The 23,178-nt window shown below is 42.8% G+C and overlaps 1 protein-coding gene across 1 annotated transcript in view; it reads right to left on the bottom strand.

Moving 5' to 3' along the window:
- The window catches only part of IBTK (inhibitor of Bruton tyrosine kinase), a 1,862,448-nt gene that overhangs the window by 798,013 nt on the left and 1,041,257 nt on the right, over window positions 1-23,178 (bottom strand). Inside the window, exon 16 of the mRNA XM_044074098.1 lies at window positions 6,126-6,222. Within this exon, the coding sequence (XP_043930033.1) occupies window positions 6,126-6,222 (97 nt within the window). The remainder of the gene's footprint in view (window positions 1-6,125; window positions 6,223-23,178) is intronic.

Below are 23,178 nucleotides of genomic sequence, written 5' to 3'. Positions count from 1 at the left end.
TACTTATTCCGAATAAGGGAGCCCTGGTCAGGTTACTAGGGAAGTTCCTCTAGTCTTTTGGAAAAGTGCTGCAAAATTTTTTGCATCCACCTGAGCTACCACAAACTCAAGACAGATGAGCATAGCTGGCCTTAGGAATAGGCTAACTAGGTGGCCACCTAGGGTGCTGCTCTAGCAGGGGCACTTTTCTATTAATCAGGATGGGGCACTGGGTGGTGTTGAGGGTTTGCTATGGAGACCTTTTGTCTAGGGCGATAGTTGACCAAAGGCCAGTCCTGCAGATGAGCCCTTGGTTTAATACCTAATCTGAAGGAAATCATACTCAGGAGTGCAACCCCCCCCCCCCCATCCAGTCAATGGGTTGGGAATACAGCTCACAGGCTTTGCATCTTCCAGCACCAAAGGCAAGCCTGCACCTGCTAAGCTACTGACACTAACAATGTGAAATGGAAACACCAGAACTCTCAACAACAAAAGGGTGATTTACAAGCCTTCCTCTGCAAATTTCAACACATACCTCCTTTCACTGATAAAGATCCAAAAGATCCAATATGACAGCACCTTAACACTTTCAAAAATATGTTAATTTCATTTATTTATTTGTATTTGTTACCTAGGGTAGATCACTGATCCAAACAAAACTTTTCTAGATGTAACCCGGTGGCAACGTCTGGTTAACTGACTTTGAGTTTTGCAAAAGGTAAACCGAAGCTGAGGGAATCAAAACCTGGACTACAAGACATATGAAAGCCCAAAAAAAATCAGTAGAAATTGCCCACACAATTGTCAGTACTACTAAATAAAGTAACACACAGTTAAATAAAGTTACCACACAATATCAATGTCAACTACAGAATATAAGAATTCACTGACTTTAATACTCAATGCAAATACAATCTTTATGGTAGATTTTTTAACTGCACATTGGATAAAATATATAAGCATATTAGTTTAACCTTGTTTTTAAGTCACTACACTAATTAAAGCAATTTGGAAAATCAACTAGATATAGCAGTCTCTTATACACAATACTAAAAAAACTAGGATTCCTTGTTCCCCACCTACAGTTATACTCTCTAACTCTGTCATTAACATGAATCACAATACCAGTAACTTTTAAGCTATGAATAAAAACAAGCTCCAACCATAACTCAACCTTCCAGAACTTTACAAATGAAGGCTATGATGCAACATTCTTTAATTCACAAAGAAGAAATGGGCTTTCTGTAAGCTCCAAATCTCAAAACTTTACTTTCTCAATAGACTATGTACATCTTTAAAAAGTAATTCATTTAGTTTAACTACATAAAAGATATTTGATTAGTATACTTATTTAACACTTTAGAGCAATACAATTTTAATATAAACTACTGATGTTTTTAAAAATACTACAAAGTTTGCAAAACATGTTTATAACAGTTAATTTAAATTGCAAAGTATACAAAATAAGTACACCCTTTATCTCCTTTATTATTTGCTCTGGTTATTAAACAATTATGGCAGGCAATTACACAAGATAATAATATTACAGGATCTAAATTAGAGAACAAAAATAAAATTATCCCTATTTGCAGATTTACTTTTTATTATGCTTAAGCATTGAAATTTGTATATATTTTACAGTTACAAACTTAGTAATTGTTGATTATCAAATCCAACATTTAATAAAAAAAAAAATTTGAATGAATCAAATCTCACTCCTCAATAACTATATAAAGTTATAACTGGGAGTGTAAAGAAACAAAACAACTTGTCAGTTTTGTTTAACCATTTGTTCTTGATACCTTTGTAAATCTTATATCAATTAAATGTATCCATTAAAAGGGTCAGCATACAAAGGGGAAAATCTGCACCCACGGCTGTACCTTTTAATTTTTAGTAACACTCTTTTTTAAGATGGAAAACAATTTCTTAAGTACCAGCTCAGTAAGATGAACCAAGAGGTCCGTGAACTCAAAGGTATACAGATCTATTTCTAACAGTGCACATGTACTCAACTGCAATCTAACTGCATGCTAGAAGTAACTGTAAAAATTCTATGTCCTTGATATAAGACCTTATCCATTCCAAATGGAACTAAAAACATACCTCAAAAACTGACAAGTGTTCATTTACAGAACACTTACTACTGCCTAGTTTTACGGACTTTATGTAAGACAAAGGAATTGTGATTTAGGTTCCACCACAGAAAGCTCTAGCTTTAATTTATGTGAAGTTACACATTTGTCCATCCAATATCCCAAAGATATTTGTTGTTTAAAACCTGTGGTAGGGTAAAGGGGCAGCTTTTCAATGACTTTATTTAGCTGTCCAAATACTTTGCTGGTATATAAGAACATGCCCCAAAGCACCACCCCACCATTTTGTCAACCAAAGTGATCACCAGAGAATCATCAGAATACAGTCTACATAATGAAAGCCATTCTCCTTAATTTTCTACCAACGTTCTAAAAATAAGGTGCTTAGTTATGCAGATAACAGAATCCTTAAAGTAAAGTAGCTGGACGCTCCTCCACTTTTTGTAAATTTAAATGACACCACACCAAATGAATCCCCTTGTGAGTTTCTACCTCTAAACCAAATCTTAAGGTTTAAACATCTGCAAAACTCCTTCAAAGCCCATTAACCCCATACTTCAAAAAATAAAACATAAACCTTTATTAACTAAGCCACAATAAATTTTAGTTAAATCATGACTAGAGACATTATTTGCGATGTCAGAAGTTCCAACGGCATTGTATAAGCAAATTTTTCGCCGAAAAAATCTTCAGCGAACTCCGCCCGGCGCCTGAGAGTGCGCTTATTGAAGCGAGCACAGGCGACACAGGCCGAGGCGTCGTGGTCTGGGCCAAGGCAAGGAAGACAGTAAGAGTGGAAATCCTTATGAGGTATTTGTTTACCACAAGAAAGACAATTGTTAACCTTTTCAGTAATTTCTGACATCGGCTGAGGCAAGAAAAGGTCCCCAACGGGGTACTTAGCTTTTCTGATGACTTCGTATTCGAAGAATACAGGAGCTGACCGACCGGCACTTGCGAACTGCTTCTGCTTCGGGCACCGCGTGGCAAGAAAGACTGAAGAAAATGGCGTCGGCTGATGCTTATGTACTCCAGCCGCTCTGACGTCGGAGAGAAATGCGACATCAGCCGACGTCGGACCCAGACTTTGGAATCCGGCCGACCGAGGGCTGCCTGAGGCAGGACAACCCATATGTTATGATTGCAGTTGCATTCTTGAAGGACATCAATGTCTTAGCAGACTCTTTCAGCCACAGTTCAGTCATCTCCTGGAAATCAGCATAAGAAAGCTAAGTTGGCAACAATTTCTTAAAGCAAATCACCCAGGAGACCAAACAGTTTTCTAATAATGACAATGCTTTTCTGCCTCTGACCTACTCAGCTCAGCAGAGTGGAAGGGGTAGTTCCACAAATGCCTCCTCTTGTTAGTGGTAGGGAAAATTCCTTTACGTCTTTCCACCTTGCTTACTTACTCAAGTCCAGCTAACCAAATTCACAAAACACTACCAACATGCATCCTCGCAAAATCCTCAGTGACCAGGAAAAGTGCATTTTTCATGTCCACAGGTGTCTGACAGTAGCAAATGGTTTACCAAGTCTACTGCTCTAGGCTAGGTGCCAAGTGGTTTCATATTTGGACCCAGTTAATCCCATACATATTCTATAATGTCACTACAGCATCAGAAGCATCAGAGAGGTCTTTGAAGTAAAAAAGCTGTAAAAAAGACTTCCACCAGTGAGACCTAACTGGCAAAGTGAGGGAGGCTCTACATTTGGGTAAAAAACTACTGCTAACCTCTGCTGTCGAGCTTGAAAGTGATTTATCTCTCTCTCAGACACCTCTGATCTGGATCTCAGTTACTACAAGTTCAAAGTGGAATATTTCTGCTACCTTGGAACTACATAATCACCAGGCAAGTGGCAGAAGTTTGGCACTGTAGAGGCTTTCAAACATCCTTGAAGGGGACTTCAGTCACCCAATTACAAAGAATTGTTTCTTTGTACAGAACAACCTACCAGCAGGTATGCCAAATTTGAAATTCGTCTCACTAAAGACTATTTTGTGATGGCTTCTAACTCTACCCAAAGGATCTTGGAACTGCAGGCCCTGATTTGCAAGGAATCCAATGCTTTCTTTCATAAGGACTGGATATCTGTCAAAACTAATTTATATTTCTTACGAAAAATGGTTTTGGTATTTTACTACCAGTTCATTCTATTACTTGTTCTTTTCAGGCACACAACTCAGAATGAATAGATAACCCTGATGTGCACTGAGACTTTAGATTTTAACTAAAAATGGTAAAGTTCAGAAGGACTGGCCATGCTGCTTTTGGCAAGGGAGACCTACCTTTTGGTAAGAGATGTGATCAAAATGAGTTGCTAATTATGGCAGATGGCCCTTCCTTAGCATTTTGGTACTTCAGAATTTGGCCTCCTCAGTTATTTTCTATTTTTATTTTATTTAAGAATTTAAGCTCACTAGCCATAAGGGATGACCAAGGAACTTTGCATGGTGAAGTTACTTGCTCAGGGATGCACACTAGTCAAATGGAGATACAGGGAATCAAAACCATGACTGCAACATGAGCCTCAACAGAAACTTACAGCCTTTATCATCTGCACTAAATGCTATTTGGGTACAGACTTCTATAACATTTGGGAATACCTGAATGTCCGGCAAAACAAGATAGTACCAGTGGAAGAAACACGGCTCCTTTTCTTTTTACAGCTTTATTTGTGAGAAGGTAACAAAACACCACAGCAGCACGTAAATCCAACAAACAGCTCCAAACACATTAACGCTATGTCTCCACACCTGCGTTTTCGTTTGAACTCACTTCCTCAGATGCACAAGAATAATGCTTACTCTTCCCCTTCAGCTTAAATACTGTTACTAATTAGATAATTGAAACTCTTAATACAATAAAAATTCTTAATTACACTTATTCCACCATGATTACATAAAATCCACCTCAACAAAATGCCTTCATGTATTTTTTAAAAATAATGATTAAAACAAGCACATTCCATTTTATTACCTTACTATTCACAACATTTCATCCCTATAATTAATTCATAAGGTTTATTTATAAAATTCAATAAATTAAACACATAAAATTCATACATAAAAAATTCATACATAAAAAATACATATACACAAACAACCCATTCGTTGCTCCCTCTAGTGTATAAATTACCACATTTCACTCAAAGTTTTTAAAGTGCTTAGAATAATGCCCATCAACATTTTTGTTGCCAAAAAGCAATCACAAATTCATTCCCTGGTAACACTGTATTCCCCAAAAAAGTGATTTCATACACAACATACCCACTTGTGTTTCAGAAATGGAACATTTTCTTCTTAATATTTTTAACTCCTAGGGTATACGCTACCCTAATCAGAGCTTCGCTGCCCTTATTTTTAATACTGGGGCTAATGACACATGATTATTAATACCTGAATGTCCACTCAGTCTACGAAACAACAGATGTGACTAGTTAATCATGTCAGTTCGTCTTTGTGCAGTTCCTTTGAAATGCACCCCGCCCTTTTTTTTAGTCCCTATATTTAGTAACCATGGTGAAGAGGAGACCATTTCAAAACAGTTACATCCTGAAGCTGCAGAACTGCATCTGTTCATTTACTTCTACTCCACTGGGCAAATGCTGCAGTGATGTGTTGTTTCGGCTTAAGCGTTTCAATGCAAGCATCATTCATTGTGTATGATCTGCTGGTACACAATCTCTCCTACTTAGGCTAAAGCCCCTTGGCCTTCAAAATGGTTAACACATAGGGAAAAACATGTTGCTTCCTTTTTAGGGAAGCACAGCTGCCAAAAATCACTCAGTCACTTCTCCACTCCCCACCAGTGAATAAGTGTTCATTAAACAAAAGAAAATTAAGATGGTTGCAACACATCATTACTTGCTTTCACTGCTCTTTACAAAACAATGTTTCTAATAACCTTATAAAGATTAAATTAATGTTGAATACTGAAACTGGTAAAAAGATTCATCAATCCAGTATTTTACACATAAGGTTGTAGAAACATCTATCGGATTTCAGATGTCAGCTACAATATTTTACCCATGTGGGACTTGTACCTTTTATACTAGGCGCTTCATCTGTATATATATAATCCAAAAGCACTTGTAGCACATCAGAATTAATTGGCATCTGGAGAGCCACATCACTGGAAGCCTACAAAACAAAACACATAAGAGACTAAGTATTGTTACACATACAGTCAAGTTCTAATGCAATCCATAAGTAAGTAAATGCCGAAATAACAGTCATTATCATACCAGACACATTACTGAAAATCTCTTCTTGATGGGTCTTAAGGTGAGGAATACTTGAATTAAAATTCATCATGTTCTTCAGAGAAATCCCATGTTCACCAATGTCTACGCATCTAGACAAAGCAAGAACTGACCTTATGTGCAGATGTGTAACAATACTTACCCCACAACTCGCAGGTTATCTTCCCAGCCCCTCATCTTCAAGTGAAGAAAATTTGATGCCACATACTTAAGGTGTTTCTGACCCATCAAGGAAGGACCTTCCACACTCCAGCAGCTGGCTGCAATAGTATGCTGACAGGACATTTCTGACCCATAAAGAAGGGACCTCCAGTAGATCAAGTAATAAGCCAAGAACATATCTAAGCTACTTCTGCTGGTATACAGATATAAAGCTTGGGCAATAATCAAAGCAACTCAAGTTTAATTAGTGGCTTGGGCATCTGCTGGACAGGGCATTGCCGGCTCACCTCTGTTTGTGGGGTATATGGCTGGGGTGCACAGTCCCATGGTAGAACCATGCTGCAGACCGCGGACTACATTGCTCCTTGAAAGCAAGGTATTCTTCAGGGGTTGCATCACTTATGGAAGCCAGTGACACACTTTTTGTTGATCCTCACTGCATGCTGAACCCTAAAGTGTGCTACTGGGCATGCACCGTATGGTCAGAATAAAAAGTAAAAATGACCTAGGACTGCTTGAATGGAACAAGTAGGCTAACTGGCCAAAATGAAACTGACGGTTGGCAGTTACTGGAGAAAAAGTGGTGCTAAAATGTATCTATACTAGTTAACTATAAGGATTCACCATTATGAAGCCTAGGCTAAGCAGTACCGGCAGGCTGGAAGGAGCCATAGGCTTAACCTTGGCCAAAGTTCAAAATGTGTTTCCACTTTTCCAGTCAAGGTCAGGACAATACTGCTTTATAAAAGTGTGCAGCAGTCACAGAACAAAGGTCTACAATAAAGGCAGTCCTGAAGCAAACACCAAATGTAGACTCTCCTCTAGAGAGTCGTATCTGACTGCATGTGCAGAATGCTTTCCTGAAGAACTGATCACCTCCGAGACACCCAGTGATAGTCATACAGAATAAAAATGTAGTTTCCCTACACATGCTCAAGGTGAAATTGCTCTTGCATCAGTGGCACACACAAACACACACACAAAAAAGACAAAAGGCATAACACCACACACTTTTTTCTATAGGAAATCATTGCAGGTGCGACTTGTAATTGTGTGCCAGCAATGATTCACTTCTTTAGACAGACTGCTCCCTCCTTCAAGTCGGTGCAGCCAAGGAGTTGGTATTCATAAGTTCTGTGGCACTGGGGGGATGCAGGGGAGCTAGCCAATCTGCAAAAAAAAAAAAAAAAAAAAAAAAAAAAATTGGATTTCAGATTTTGTTTTTTTCATTCTTTTGGAATCTGAACTTTCAGGAAGTCGGCATTTCATAGTAGAACCTTAAAAGGTCTACAACAGGATCCAAGCCCTAAGGTACTGCTGGCTGTTCCTCCAAGCCAAAACAAGGATCCCTGTCTAGGAACAAGGTTACATGTAATGCTATGGCCCTTACTACCTGAAAAAGTACAGTTTTGTACCTACCATAAATGTAGATGTCCGAACAGGAATGCATCTGCAGTCCTTACAAATGGGTTGTCCTGTCGTCAGGCAGCCCTTCGGTCGGCCGGATTCCAAAGTCTGGGTCTGGCCTCGGCTGGTGTCGCACTTCACCCGACGTCATAGCTGCAGTTCTTCGGGTATAAAGGCATCAGCCGACGCCATTTTCCTCAGTGTTTCTTGCCCCAGATGCCAGTTGCCCTCTTGGATAGCTAAATTTTGGATAAATGCCAATGTTTCCAAATAGTAGAAGGCAAACACAAAAAATAAGCATGTATGTACATATATACAAACAAATACACCATAAGAGATCCCCCCCAGCTAGCTATTAGATGGGCAAATACCCTAGGAATACCACAGAGGGAAGGAGTGTGGGTAATCCTGACTGCAGATGCATTCCTGTTCGGACATCTACATTTATGGTAGGTACAAAACTGTACTATGTCCTTCAAGGATGCATCTGCAGTCCTTACAAATGGGTAGAATACCATAGCCAAACTAGGGGAGGAGGAAGAAGAAATTATGGTGTAGTTAGGATCCCTTGCAAAACAGCAGTGGCAAACCCTGCCCGGGATCTAGAGTATAAAGGTAAGTTATAATGCTTGGCAAATGTATGCACGGAGGTCCAAGTAGCAGCCTCTATAATGTCCTTGGTAGCCACTCCTCGTAAGAAAGCTATGGTAGTGGCTGTAGCCCTTGTAGAATGAGGCCTTATGTTCTGTGGAGTTTGCTTTCCATGGTAGGAGTAACAGAATCTGATGCAATTTCCTATCCACTTGGAGATTGTCTGTTTTGAAATTGCTCTTCCTTCCCTTCCTGTTGCATATGCTACCAGAAGCTGGTCAGTTTTTCTATTGCTCTTGGTTCTGTCCAGGTAGTAGCGCAACTGTCTATGTACATCCAAAGTATGCAGCAGTCTTTCCCCCCTGTTCTGTGGATTGGGGAAGAAGGTAGGTAGGTGGATAGCCTGGTTTAAAGACACTCTGGATACCACCTTAGGCATAAATGTAGGATTTGTTCTCATGGACACTCTATCTTGATGGAAGATTAGGAAGGGTTGTACTGCCATTAAAGCCTGTAGCTCAGAAACCCTTCTTGCTGAGGTAATTGCCAGCAGAAAAGCAGTTTTCCAGGATAGGTGTTGAAGATCTGCTGTTGCTGCTGGTTCGAAAGGGGGGAGTGTCAACTTTTCAAGCACAAAGTTCAAGTCCCATGCTGGTAATGGTGGTTTCCTAGGAGGTTTCACATTTTTAATTCCTCTCAGAAACTGCCTGAGTAGAGGATGCAAGAAGACAGGAGGATCGAAGCTGTATTCTGCAGAAATAGCTGATGCATGTATCTTGATGGAGGAATAGGACAGGCCTGTATGGAAAAGCTCTGCCAAATACTCCAGGATGTTGGCAATGTCTACCTTTGACACATCTTTTCCCCTTTCAGTACTCCAAATGAGGAACCTCTTCCATTTTCCTGCATAGTTCCTTCTCGTTGAAGGTCTGCGGGCCTCAAGGATAATGTCTTTAACCCTTTGGGATAAATCTGGGTTAGTTGCTCTTATGTAATGTTCCAGGCAGTCAGCTGCAGAGTTTTCAGGTTTGGATGCAGGGTGTTGTAGCCGCTCTGAGTTAACAGCAAAGGAATCAGGGGTAGTGTCCACATTTGCCCCCGAGACATGCTCCTCAGTAATGGGTACCAATGTTGTCTTGGCCAGTCTGGAGCTATCAGAATGATCCTTGGACGTTCCTCTCTGATTTTCAATAGCACCTTGTGCATCAAAGGAAGAGGTGGAAATGCATATGCTGTCAGGCCTTTCCAACTGAAGGATAGAGAGTCCACCTTCCAAGCAAGTGGGTGGTACGTCCTTGTGCAGAATTTCTTGAGCTGGTGATTGAGTGGGGATGCGAATAGGTCTATTTTTGGCAGTCCCCATTTCCTTGTGATGGCCTTGAAGATGTCCGGGTGTAGCATCCATTCGTGAGCATCCGAGGTAGTTCTGCTTAATATGTCTGCTAGGATGTTTTCTTTTCCCGGTACAAAAATTGCTTGTAGCTGAATGTTGTAGCTCAGAGCCATATTCCATAATTCCAATGCCATCCGGCATAGAGGGTATGAATGAGTGCCTCCCTGTTTGTTGATGTACCACATGACTGTGGTGTTGTCTGTCCTTATCATCAACTGCCCTTCTTGGAGGAATGGTCTGAAATTCTGGATTGCTAGTTTTACTGCCAGCATTTCCTTTTGATTTATGTGCAGGTGCAGCTGATCTGGAGTCCATAAGCCTTGTATGCACTTGTCCAGCATGTGGGCCCCCCAACCGAGGTCTGAGGCGTCCGTTGTGATGGTTTGGCTTGGTTGAATGCTGTGGAAGGGCAAACCTGGGTTTGACTGGCATGCCTGAGCCCACCATAGGAACTCTTGTTTCAGGCATGGGATTAGTGGTATTTCGGTTTCTAGGCTGTGCCTGTGTTGAGACCATAAATTCTTCAGGTACCACTGCAGCTTTCTCATATGCAGTCTGGCATGAGGGACCAGGATTATGCAGGATGCCATGAAGCCCAAGGCCTGCAGTACTTTCCTTGCTGTTAGTTTGTTCTACTTTGTTAATGCCAAGAAGTAGAGAGGGAGTTGTTCTTGTTTTTCTGCAGTTAGGAATGCCATCTGTTTTACTGTGTCCAATTCTGCACCTAAGAAGGTTATTCTTTGGGATGGTATCAGTCTTGATTTTTTTATATTGACTGTATATCCCAGGGCTTGCAGTAAGCAAATGACTCTTTGTAAGTCTTCTGTTAGCTTATTTTTGTTGTCCGCTTGTATCAGGCAGTCGTCCAGGTATGGATATATTTGGATTCCCTGAAGCCTGCAGTGAGCGATTACTGATGCCAGGCATTTCGTGAACACTCTGGGCGCAGTAGATAAGCCAAAGGGCAATGCTGAGAATTGATAATGCTCTGATCCTGCAAGAAATCTGAGGTATCTTCTGCAATTTGGTTGTATGGGGACGTGCAGGTATGCCTCCTTGAGATCTAGAGTCACCAGCCAATACTCCTTGCCCAGCATGGGAAGAAGTTGCTGTAGGGTCAGCATTTTGAATTTTGGAACAATGATGAATGTGTTTAAAGCGGACAGGTCGAGAATAGGCCTCCAATTTTTCTCTTTTCTTGGTACCAGGAAGAGTCTGGAGTAAAATCCTTTTCCTTGTTCCATAAATGGTACCCTTTCCACAGCTCTCATCTTTGCTAATTGAGCTATTTGTTTTAGAGCTTCTGTCTTTTGATTTGGTGGTAGGTTTGGCATTCCTCTTTTTCCTGGTAAAGTATGGAAATGAAACCTGTAGCCTTGGTCTATAGTTTGTAAAATCCACTTGTCTCTTGTGATGTAGTGCCAGTTTTTTGAAAATAAGGCTAACTTTCCGCCTAAGGGTGCTGCAATTTGTTCCCTGGTAGGCGGTGCCAGAGCCAAGTCACTGTGATTGTCCTGTTGCAGTGGTAGTAGTTGTGTCTGTGCCTCGCTGGTTATTACCTTGCCACTGGCGTCCCCTGTAGGCACCTCCTCTGGATTGATTTCTGCCTCTCGAACGCCTATTCCTGCCTCTCTGCGTTTTAGAGGAGTCTGGAAAAGACCAATTTTTGGAAGGCCAGTTCCTGCTAAACCTTGGAGGCTGAACCTGTAAGAAATTTTTCACTGTTTGTACAGATTTTGCCTTCTCTTCCATTTTCTTCAGTACCTGCTGAGCAGGAGAACCAAATAAACTGACCTTATCCATAGGAGCATCTAATAGTTTTGCTTTAACATGATCCGGCAAGACCTGTTCCTTCAACCATGCATGCCTTCTTATAACTGTGCCAGTCATGGCTGATCTAAAGGAAGCCTCCAGTGCATCATAGCCACATTTTAAAGAATGGTTACTAACCTGCTGAATGTTATGCACCATTTCTAGAACATATTTCTTATCTAAAGAATCATCAGAGGACAGTTTCTTAGTTAACTGATCAAGCATAAACTCCTGGTATTGGATCATATGAAACTGACAGTTCAATGCCCTAGCTGAGAGAGTAGCAGAGGTGTATACTTTTTTACCCCATCTCTCTAAGGACCTGGATTCCCTTTCAGAGGGGAGAGGATTTTTAACTGAGGTTGAAGCTACTGCCTTAGGCCCCTGGGAGATAGTCTCAGGATCTGCAAAAGGAGCCTTGTATAAATGACGATGTGTGTCCGGGACCCTGTAGAACCTATCGGGCTTAGCAGGGGCTGGAGGCAAAGTGTCAGGAGCAGTGCAAGCATCATTAAATGCATCATCTACAACAGGAAGAACTGGAGGTATAGCTAAAGGCCTATGTTGTGGTAAATGCAAAAAGGTCCTAAGCCTTTTTCTTGAGTCTGAGAAATCTTGCCCCTGCCATTGAAATTGTTCTCTCATGGCATGTAAGGTTTCCCCAAAGGAAAATTCCTCTGGTGGAGAGGCAGAAGGAATCGATTCCTCAGCATCGGAGTCTTCATAAGTAGAAAAAGGAGCCTCTAGATGGTCTGTAATGTCTGAATCATCAGAAGAATCATCTGAGGACACTGGCTCAGGGGGCTCTGCTCTAGGTCTCTTTTCTGGAGGAGGTTGAGAGGCCCTGTCTGGATGAGGTTGGGATCCCCTTATTAAAGAGATGAGATCCTCTGCCAGAGTAAGCATTTGGGAACTGGAGCTGGGCCTGTGAGAGGGGGGCTTAACAGGCACAGACTTAGAAGTTTTGGCTGCTTTAGCCCTGGCAAATGCCTTTATGGACATGGCTGCAGGCGGCCTAGCAGCACCACGTGCAGGGGTTGAAACATCCAAAGGGATGGTGTCCGATAATTCTTGTGAAACCACAGTAGCAGATAGAGTTTCAGAGGCTGACTCAACCAGGGAAGAAGGGGCCTCAGAAGTAGTCATGGATTCGGCTGAAGTTAGAACCGTTTGCTCGGTTTCGGCCGAAGCCGAGACACTCGCGGTTTGCTTAACCGTGGTTTCGGCCGAAACCGTGGACCGCGAGTGTCGGTCCTTTTCTTTGCGTTTCTTAACAACTTGTGAAGTCGGAGGATCCGACGGCATTATATACGCAAAATCTGAGCCGAAAAACTGTTCAGCAAACTCCGACCGATGTCTAAGCGTCCGTCGGTTGAAAGAAGCACAGGCTAAACAAGCTGCTACGTCGTGGTCTGGGCCTAAACAAGGTAAGCAGTAAGAGTGGAAATCTTTATGAGGTATTTGTTTCCCACAAGTTAAACAGTTATTCACTTTTTCTGACATCGGCTGAGGCAAGAAAGAGTCCCCAACGGGGTACTTAGCTTTTTAGAAGTCTTCGAAGTAGTATTCGGTAGTAGTAATCTCTGGATCTGACCGACCGGCACTTGCGAACAGCTTCTGCTTCGGGCGCCACGCGGCAAGAAAGACTGGGGAAAATGGCGTCGGCTGATGCCTTTATACCCGAAGAACTGCAGCTATGACGTCGGGTGAAGTGCGACACCAGCCGAGGCCAGACCCAGACTTTGGAATCCGGCCGACCGAAGGGCTGCCTGACGACAGGACAACCCATTTGTAAGGACTGCAGATGCATCCTTGAAGGACATCATGCCAATCCCAAATAAAAGAACTGATGAAAATAATGTTTTTGGACCTTCTGCTCTGAACTTTGCAATGATGGGTGGAATTAGCTACAATGGTTGGAGGGCAAACAAGAACCTCTCATGTCAACAAAAAGAAAATTCAGCCACCACTTTCTCCACCTTGGCCGGCATCACCAAGGGGGCGGGGTGGTAAAATGGTTGACCATTGAAATGTCTCACTTCTGTAAGACCCAGTTAAGACAAGACCTCTGAATCCTGAGACCTAGCACAGAGGATCTGCTAGCTTGATCACTTCTCCAAGGATGTGATCTGTTCAGACAAGGATGCTTCATGCCAGACAAACATCACTTCCATGCATGTATATGACCCTGTGCTTCTTTAGTTACTAAGACACCAAGTAATGGACTAATTAAGTCCCATAAAATAATTACTTCTTAAAGTTCACAGCCAGGAAGATTGCTCTGTTTTCCAAACAGCTAATGGGTAGTCTCCTCTCCAAGGAGTACTACTCACTTTACACCATCTGGGAACTTATGCAGACTCCACAACATCAAAGACATGCACCAGTCATCAGGATCTATAAAGTACAGTTGTGTACACTTACCATAAATGTACATGTTCGAGTGTATTCACTGTTGCAGTCATCACATTAGGGTTATCTGCTTGCAGTAGCCTTCAGTTGGCCTGATTATAAAAGTCTTGGGTCCTGCGTTGGTTTGTCTCATCTTCCATGACGTCAGGTAGTCAGGGGTATAAAGTATGCAGCCGATGCCATTACATCAGTCTTTCTTGCCATGCGGTGCCCAAAGCAGAAGCAGTTCGCAAGTGCTGGTTGGCCGACTCTTGAAATTTTCGTTTTCGAGTTTCAGAACCTAAGTGTTCAACTAAGCTAAGTACCCCGCTGAGGAAACTTTTTCTTGCTCTAAACCGATGTCAGTAAAAGTCACTAATTGTATTTCTTGTGGAAAGCAAATACCTCATAAAGATTTTCATTCATACTGCATTCCTTGTCTAGGCCCTGACCACGACGTACCTCGCTGCTGGTTTTGTGCCTTACTTAAGCAATGATCTATTCATCGTTGGTTTATTTACACTTCTAAATATTTTGGTACTCGATTCAATTATCCAGATATGGCTTCAGTAAGCCACCTGACTACCGACATTCCGAAAAAATGCAGAGATAAAGACGGAGACAAATCGCATATAGGTCCAAAGCTGCCAACAACGCTTCTCCTAAGCTAGTCGCCAGTTTGCTGGTACACAGTGAGGCCCTTTCGCAGCCCCTGATACCCCCTACTTCAGATTCACAGGCCTCTGCTGAGACCCATTCAGATTCCGGTATGTCGCGAGATGCTTTCACCAACCAAAGATACTTCAGCTGTGGAACCTGCGGATGTCTCTACCTTGGATGGGTCTGGAGCCGCTGTACAGGCCCCTGCTTCTGAGGGTGTATTCAGGCCTACTGACTTGCATATTAAACCAACGCCATCTTCTTCTTCAAGGCCTAAAACTCGATCCATGCCTAGAAAAAGGACGCCCAGACCGCATGGTCAGGCCTCTATGCCTAAAAAAACAAATAAGAATGGCTGAAGACCTTATTACTTTAATCAGGGGAAGCCAACCTTCCCCCTCTAAGAGACCTAGGACAGAGTTTGCTTATGATTCTTCTAATCAGGATTCTGAAATGTCCGTTTCCTCTGATGACCAGGATTTACCCTTGCCTACCTATGAGGATTCTAATGCAGAGGACTGTATTCCCTCTGCTTCCCCTTCAAAGGATTTCTCTTTTGGTGAAACCTTGCATACTCTTAGGGAGCATTTTTGCTGGGAAAGCCAGGATTACTCTGACTCTAAAAAGAGGCTTAGGGATTTCTTACTCCTGCCCCAACACAGGCCTTTAGCTATCCCCCCTGTACTGGACATTGTTGATGATGACTTTTCGGAATCTAGCTTGGCCCCTGAATCTTCATCTCCTGCTCCAAGAAAAAGTGATAGATATTACAGGGCTCCTGACTCTCAAGTTCCTTTTTAAAAATCCTACTGCGGATCCTGAGACCATTTCACAGGGACCCAAGGGCATTAAGGCTACTACTGCCAAAAATCCTACTCCCTCTGATAGAGATTCTAGGGTGCTGGACAGATGGGGTAAGAAGGTATACACTTCTGCAACCTTGGCCATTAGGGCCTTAAACTTCCAGTTTTATATGTTAAAGTATCAACAGCATATTATTTGATTGTTTAAACAAAAAATGATGTTGATTCCTGACTGTGCTGAAAATTTACAGGATTTAATACATTCTGCTGAGTAAGTTGGAAAACATACTTTGCAATGTGGTTTTGATTCACTAGAGGCATCCTGCAGGGCTGCTGTCACTGGGTTTGTACTTAGAAGGCATGCGTGACTTAAGGAGCAATCTTTGCCAGATAATGCTAAAGCTAAATTGCTAGATGCTCCTTAAACCAAGACCGCCTGTTTGGCAACAAAGCAGAAGTACTTAAAAAGATGGAGGAAAAAGCTAAATCTATGCAAACTGTTAAAAAGATTTCCTGCAAGTACAGCCTTCCAGATTTACTAGGCATTGGGTCCTCTAAAAATTGGTCCTTTCCTGCCTCTTCCAGGCCTTCTCAGTCCAAACCCAGAACCAGCAGAACACCCAGGCTTCAGTCCCAAGGTACTCACAGGACTAAGTAGTGGGGGGCTCCCACTTCCAAAGCAGGGAGCGGTAAACCCCCCCCCCCCATGGTAAACTGTCTCAATGACGTAACTTTAAATCTTCCAAGCCCTGCACAACTGACTGTTCCTTTAGGGGGAAAGAGTGCCCTGCAGGCAAAAAATTGGGAACTCATTACCTAGGACAAATGGGTTTTAAATATAGTTTCCCAAGGATACAGATTCCACTACCACTCCTTACCAACCCCAAACGGTTGGCCAGATCTACCCCCAAACCAGTGAGCAGAGGCTCAATAGCAAATTCTCTCTCTCTTAAGCATCAGGGCTATTCAACCTGTTCCAGAAGAGGAAAGGGGACAAGGTTTTTACTCAAGACTTTTCCTGGTGCCCAGAAAAGACAACTCATCCTATCCTGGACATCTCTATCCTAAACACATTTTTGGTGATCCCAAAATTCAAGATGCTAACTTCTTCACCAGCTGCTTCCTATGCTAGGCAAGGAAGCCTGTTTGGCAACACTGGATTTAAAGGAAGCCTAACTAAGCTTCAAAGCAGGTTACATGCACTATCAGTTCTCTGTACTGCCCTTTGGCTTATCTACTGCACCCAGGGTATTCACAAAGTGCCTAGCTCCAGTCATTGCATTTTGCAGGCAAAGAAATATACAAACATATCCATACCTGGACGATTGTTTAATTCAGGCAGAAAGCCAGGACATCCCTATTGAATCATATGGCGTTTGTACAGAAATTGCTAACTTCTCTGGGGTACACCATAAACTAAAAGAAATCACACCTTGTACCCTGCCAACAAATTGTATTCCTGGGAGCAAGCTTGAACACAACTTCCCAGATGGCTTTCCTCATGCCAGAGAAACAAGTTCATTTGACAGCCTACTTCAAACTACTGGCCACAAAGACCCAACTATCTGCAAGGAAAATACTGCAAGCCCTGGGGTTCATGGCCTCCTGCTTTTTCCTAATTCCATATGCAAGACTGCATATGAGGAAACTACAATGGTATCTAAAAAGCCTATGGTGTCAACATTCTCAGGATCTAGAAGCAATGATTCCTATCATACCTTGTCTACAGATAGAGTTCTTTTGGTGGGCAGAGGCCTGCCACCAAAACAAGGGACTTCCATTCACTCTACCCCTTGCTGCCCAAACCCAAACAACAGATGCATCAGACTATGCATGGGGGGCTCATTTGGCAGGGAAGTGCATTCAGGGCAAATGAACCCAAGTCAAATGCACCTGCATATCAACCAAAAAGAAATGTTAGCTGTACAGAATGCTCTGACAGCCTTCAAGGACCACATTCTTCCAGGGAAATTAATGGTAAAGACAGACAACACCACTGTCATGTGGTACATAAACAAGCAGGGGGGAACCCAATCATACCCTCTCTGCAGACTAGCCATGGCTCTGTGGAACACAGCTTTGAACTACCAAGTGCACCTACAGGCTCAATTCCTGCCAGGAAAGCTAAATACACTGGCAGACAAACTAAGCAGAAATCTCATGGACCCACGAGTGGAAACTGGAACCAAAGATATTCAACAAGTTGAGAAACAAATGGGGGAGCCCAGATATAGACCTGTTTGCCTCCCCCCAGAACTACCAGTTGGAAAAATTCTGCACAAGGACTCCCCACAAACAAGCTTGGAAAGTGGATGCATTGTCCTTCACCTGGAAAAACCTATCAGTTTATGCCTTTCCCCCTCTGCCTCTCCTCTCCAAAGTGTACTACTAAAGATCAAACAGTACAAACCAAGGATGATACTGACTGCACCAGACTGGCCACGCCAACACTGGTACCCCCCTTTTGCACAGTGCGTCACTGCTGGCACCATGGCACCTGCCTCAGACCCTTGCCCTGCTGTCCCAGCAGGAGGGCCAGATTCTGCACCCACAGCTTCAAACTGCAGGTAGCCCTCAGCCGACCTGAATACCAGAGTCTTGGGATTTCTGCGTCGGATGCTGATGCTTCTTCCATGACGTCAGGTCGTCAGAGGTATAAAACATGCAGCCAACACCATTACATCAGTTTTTCTTGCCCCAGATGTCAGGTGCCCCCAAAACAGGAAGCAATTACATAGTATGTAATACCCCCAGCAAAAACAAATACCAATGATATAAGATATGCCAGACAAAAAAGATAGGCTAGAAGTCAGGGGGCTGGAGGGAGGGTAACCAGGACTGCAACAGTGAATACACTCGAACATCTACATTTATGGTAAGTGTATAGGTTCATAGGCTGGTACTGGGCTATCTGCCCGAAGACATATATTAGCCCAGCCACATTGTGTGGTATTCACCGCCCCTTTAGTAGTTCCCTAGACCCTTGTACTAGCAGCTAGTACCCTTGGCCCCTATCTAGTAGTGCTGTTGGTGTGATTCCTGGTGTGAACTTTCTGTTACCCATTCACTCATCAAGGTTCCTCTTGAAGATGGTGAGGGGCTCTGTTTTATGTAGATCGGGACCCTGTTCCATAGAAAGGGAAGTCTCTGCGAAGGGAATCTATCCCTCCAGCATGTTCTATTCATTGTTGTGTTGAGGTTTAAATCCCCAGAGCATGTAGCTCGAGTAGTAGTAGTAGTATACAACTGTACTATGTTCTTCGTGTTTCACTGTTGCAGTCATCACATTTGGGTTGATTCCCAAAGCTAAGGAAAGGTGGAGGCAGTTATGATGCATTAATGCTGGCTAGCAGGCCCTGTAAGACTGCTGTGGCAAATCCATCTCTGGATTTAGAAAATATAGGCAAGTGGTAGTGCTTGGTGAAAGTGTGCACAGAGCTCCAGGTTGCAGCTTCCAGGATGGCCCTGGTAGGGACTGCCCTGAGAAATGCTGTACAGGTAGATGTAGCCCTAGTGGAATGAGTTCTGATCCCCTGTGGGGTAGGTTTCCCATGGTGCTTGTAGCAGAAATGGGTGCAGTGTGCTATCCATTTAGAAATGGTTTGCTTTGAAATGGCCTTGCACTCTGACCCTACAGCAAAGCCAACTAGCAGTTGGTCAGATTTTTCTGACAGGTTTAGTCCTGTCCAGACAGAACCTAAGCTGCCTGTGCAGGTCCAGGGAATGCAGGATCCTTTCCCCTTTATTCTAAGGATTAGGAAAAAAGGTTGGCAAATGAATGGACTGGTTTAAAGAAACACTAGACACCACCTTGGGCATAAAAGATGAGTTAGTACTGAGGGAAACCCTACCTGCATGGAAGATAATGAAGGGTTCCACTGCCATAAGGGCCTGTAATTCAGACACTCTTCTTGCTGAAGTGATAGGTAGAAGTAAAGCTGTTTTCCATGAGAGGAATTTTAAGTCTGCTGTGGGCGCAGGTTCAAAAAGTGGAAGTGTGAGCTTTTCTAATACAAAGTTAAGGTCCCAGGCTGGAGTGGGAGCTCTCCTGGGGGGTCTTACATTTTTGGCTCCTCTCAGGAACTGTTTTACCAGAGGATGTGTGAAGAGGAGTGGCTCAGCATTATAATGAGCTGAGATGGCAGAGGCATGAATCTTAATTGAAGAGAAGGATAGGTCATTGTGCAATTTTACTATAGGATGGAGGCTTACTACTCCCTGTTTTGGACATGGGAGCACTCCATTGCTTAGATCTGTGCATAACCTGAGACTGAAGTCTTGGTGGTCTGCTGCCCCTGGGTTTGGACTGAGAAGGCCTGGAAGGGACTGGAAAAGACCAGTTTTTGAAGGCCAATGCCTACTGAATCTATGTGGCTGTACTTGTAAGAAATCTTTAACAGTTTGCATAGATTTAGCTTTCTCCTCCATTTTTTTGAGGACTACTTCTGCTTTATTACCAAACAGACGCTCGAGTTAATGGTGCATCCAGTAATTTTGCTTTGACATGATCTGGTAAGTTCTGTTCCTTAAGCCAAGCATGTCTTCTAAGAACAGACCCAGTGACAGCAGCCCTGCAAGATGCTTCTAAAGCATCAAACCCACATTGCAAAGTACGTTTACTAACTTGGTTAGCAGAATGCATTAACTCTTGTAAATCTTTGTGTTCTACACATTCAGGAATCAACAAAACAATTTGCTTAATTAGCTCCATAATATGCTGTTGATACTTTAACATACGAAACTGGCAATTTAAAGCCCTAATGGAAAGCGTAGCAGAGGTGTATATCTTTTTTCCCCATCTGTCTAATGCCCTGGAATCCATGTCCAAAGGGGTAGGATTTTTGGCAGTTGTAGCCTTAATGCCTTTAAGTCCCTGGGAAATGGTCTTTGGATCCGCAGTAGTATTCCTAAAAAAGGAATTTGTGGGAGAAAGGGCACTCTATAGTACCTGTCAGGTTTCCTGGGAGCTGGAGGCAAGATATCAGGGGTAAGGCTGGATTCCAGGAAGGCATCATCTACAATTTAACAGAACAGGAGGGATAGCTAGAGGCCTGCGCTGAGGCAAGCTTAAAAATTCCCCAAGTATCTTTTTGGACTGGGAGTAGTCCTGGCTCTCCAAGTGGAAATGTTCTCCAAGGGTGTGTAGGGTTTCACCAGGATCAGAGTAATCAGATTCCTGATCAGAAGAATCAGAAGGAAAATCAGTTCTGGGTCTTCTTGAGGGGGAAGCCAAACTTCCCCTAATTAAAGTAATGAGGTCTTCAGCCATTCTAATCATTTGTTTTTGTGGCATGTGGGCATTAGAATGCACTTTGGTCGTCTGTTTCCTAGGCATAGTGTGAACTTTAGGCCTGAGAAATTTGGTATTTTTGGTTTGAAAGGAAGTTGTCGGTTTAATATGAAAATTGGAAGGCCTGAAAACACCCTCAGAAGCCGGTGGCTGCACAGCAGCTCCGGACACATCCAAGGTAGAGACATCCGCAGGTTCCATAGTCTAAGAAGCATCTTATGGCATACCGGACTCCGAATGGGTCTCAGTAGAGGCCTGCGAATCTGAAGAAGCGGATATCAGGGGCTGCAAAAGTGCCTCACTGAGTACCGGTGGACTGGCGACTAGCTTAATGTTAGTGTTGTCGGCAGCCTTGGACCTATGCGGTCTGTTTCTGTCTTTATCCTTTCGTTTTTCTGGAAGATCGGTAGTCAGATGGTTTACCAAAGTCATTTCGGAGTATGGAGATAGACAGCAAAAGAATTTAGCTACAAAATTAGCCCAACGACAAATAGTTCAGGCATTGAACAAGGCACAAAACCGACAGCGAGGGACGTTGTGGTCTGGGCCTAAACAGGTGATGCAGTAAGAATGAAAATACTCTGTGAGCTATTTGTTTTCCACAGGCAAGACAATTATTAATTTTTTCTGACATCAGTTAGAGCAAGAAAAAAGGATCCCCAATGGGGTACTTATCTTTTAGAAGACTTCAGGTGTGAAACTTGAAAAACGAAAATTTCAGGAGTTGACCGACCGGCACTTGTGAACTGCTTCTACTTCGGGCACTGCACGGCAAGAAAGACTGATGTAATGGCGTCGGCTGCATGTGTTATACCCCGATGACCTGACGTCATGGAAGAAGCGACAGCATCCGATGCAGAAATCCCAAGACTCTGGTATTCAGGTCGGCTGATGGCTACCTGCAGGCAGACAACTCAAATGTGATGACTGCAACAGTGAAACACAAAGAACATCTAGGATATTCTTCTTACAGTCATCAGAGCAATGAGAATAGTTTTCTATAAAATAAGACTTAAGTTTGCTTGATGAACAGGTTCAAATGAAGACATGGTTAACCTTTCAGAATAATGTTAGGATCCTAGGAAGGAGCAGCCTGTTTACATGGTGGTTTCAGGTGTAAAATGCACTTAAACTGTTTCACTAAAAAATAGAAAAAACTAGAGGATCCATGGGCAGACATGCTGAAATGGTCACAATGTACCTTGATAGAGAATTGAGAGGCCAGAGGATAGTAACTCACACAAATACTTAACCACCAGTAGTACATAATCTCTATTAGAGCACCAACTAGAAAGTCTTTCCACTTGCCAATACAAATTTCCTAATAGTAGGTTTTTTGCCTCCTTTTGTACCCTGCTGCACAACCTCTGAAAAGAGGTCTCTAAAAGGAATTAGAATTGAATAATCCTGGCAGTTAGTTGAAGATGTTTGAGCTCAAGGTGTATCAAACTCCCAGTCTTGTGTGAGTAAGGTCCAGTTTGTGAGGAAGCTTGTGTTGACTGCCCTTGGCTATCTCCAAAAGAAGGGAGACACAATGTCGCCAAGGCCAAAAGGGGGTGACCACAATGATTATTGGGGAGTCCTTCTTAATCTTCAGAATTACCCTGGATATCAGTGGAAAGGCTAAAAAGACAAAGGAAGATTACCAACCACGGGAAAGAAAAGGCATCTGTTTTCTAGACTTGTTTACAAGTAGTCCAGGAGCATAATTTGCTCAGTTGTCCGTTTCCGTCAACTTCCTTTTATGAGGGTCTGTTCCTATCCACTACCTGTGAAGATTGTCCCCCACTATGTTTTGCTTTGATAAAATATAAGATGACTGCAGGGCTAAGAGTGTTTAAGAGCTACCGCCCACGCCATCATAGCCAGTCTGCATACAGGTTATGACCTGGTAACCCCTGCTTGTTTATGTATCACATCACTGGGACGATGCCCGCAGTCACCTGCAGAGGTACAAGAGACTACAGATGAAGAAGTTTTAAGGCACGTATCACAGCTCACATCTCTGACACTGATGTGTTTTGACTCATCTGAGAAGTTCCAAATGCTCTGCACCTTCACTCCAATAAAGCTGTTCCATAAATGAAACCGGAGGCATCTGTAGTTAAAGACTGACTTGGACGTACAGGAGAAAAGAAGAGACCCAGACTTCCTTTACCAGTACAGTTTATGTTTGAGATGGCCCAATTTTGGAACCTGAAATTTCAGATGATGCAAATTTTGGGTCCATGTGATTTTTTTTTAGAAACCACTGAATCTTTCTCGTGTGCAAACTGGCAAAAGAAATGATGATGATCATAAAGGCCATGAACCCCAGGATCCTAA

This window comes from Protopterus annectens, chromosome 1.part1 (assembly GCF_019279795.1).
Source record: "Protopterus annectens isolate FY-2018-M chromosome 1.part1, PAN1.0, whole genome shotgun sequence".
Classification (NCBI taxonomy): domain Eukaryota; kingdom Metazoa; phylum Chordata; order Ceratodontiformes; family Protopteridae; genus Protopterus; species Protopterus annectens.
The sequence above is the reverse complement of the archived record's forward strand: the minus strand, read 5'-3'. Positions and strand labels throughout refer to the sequence as shown.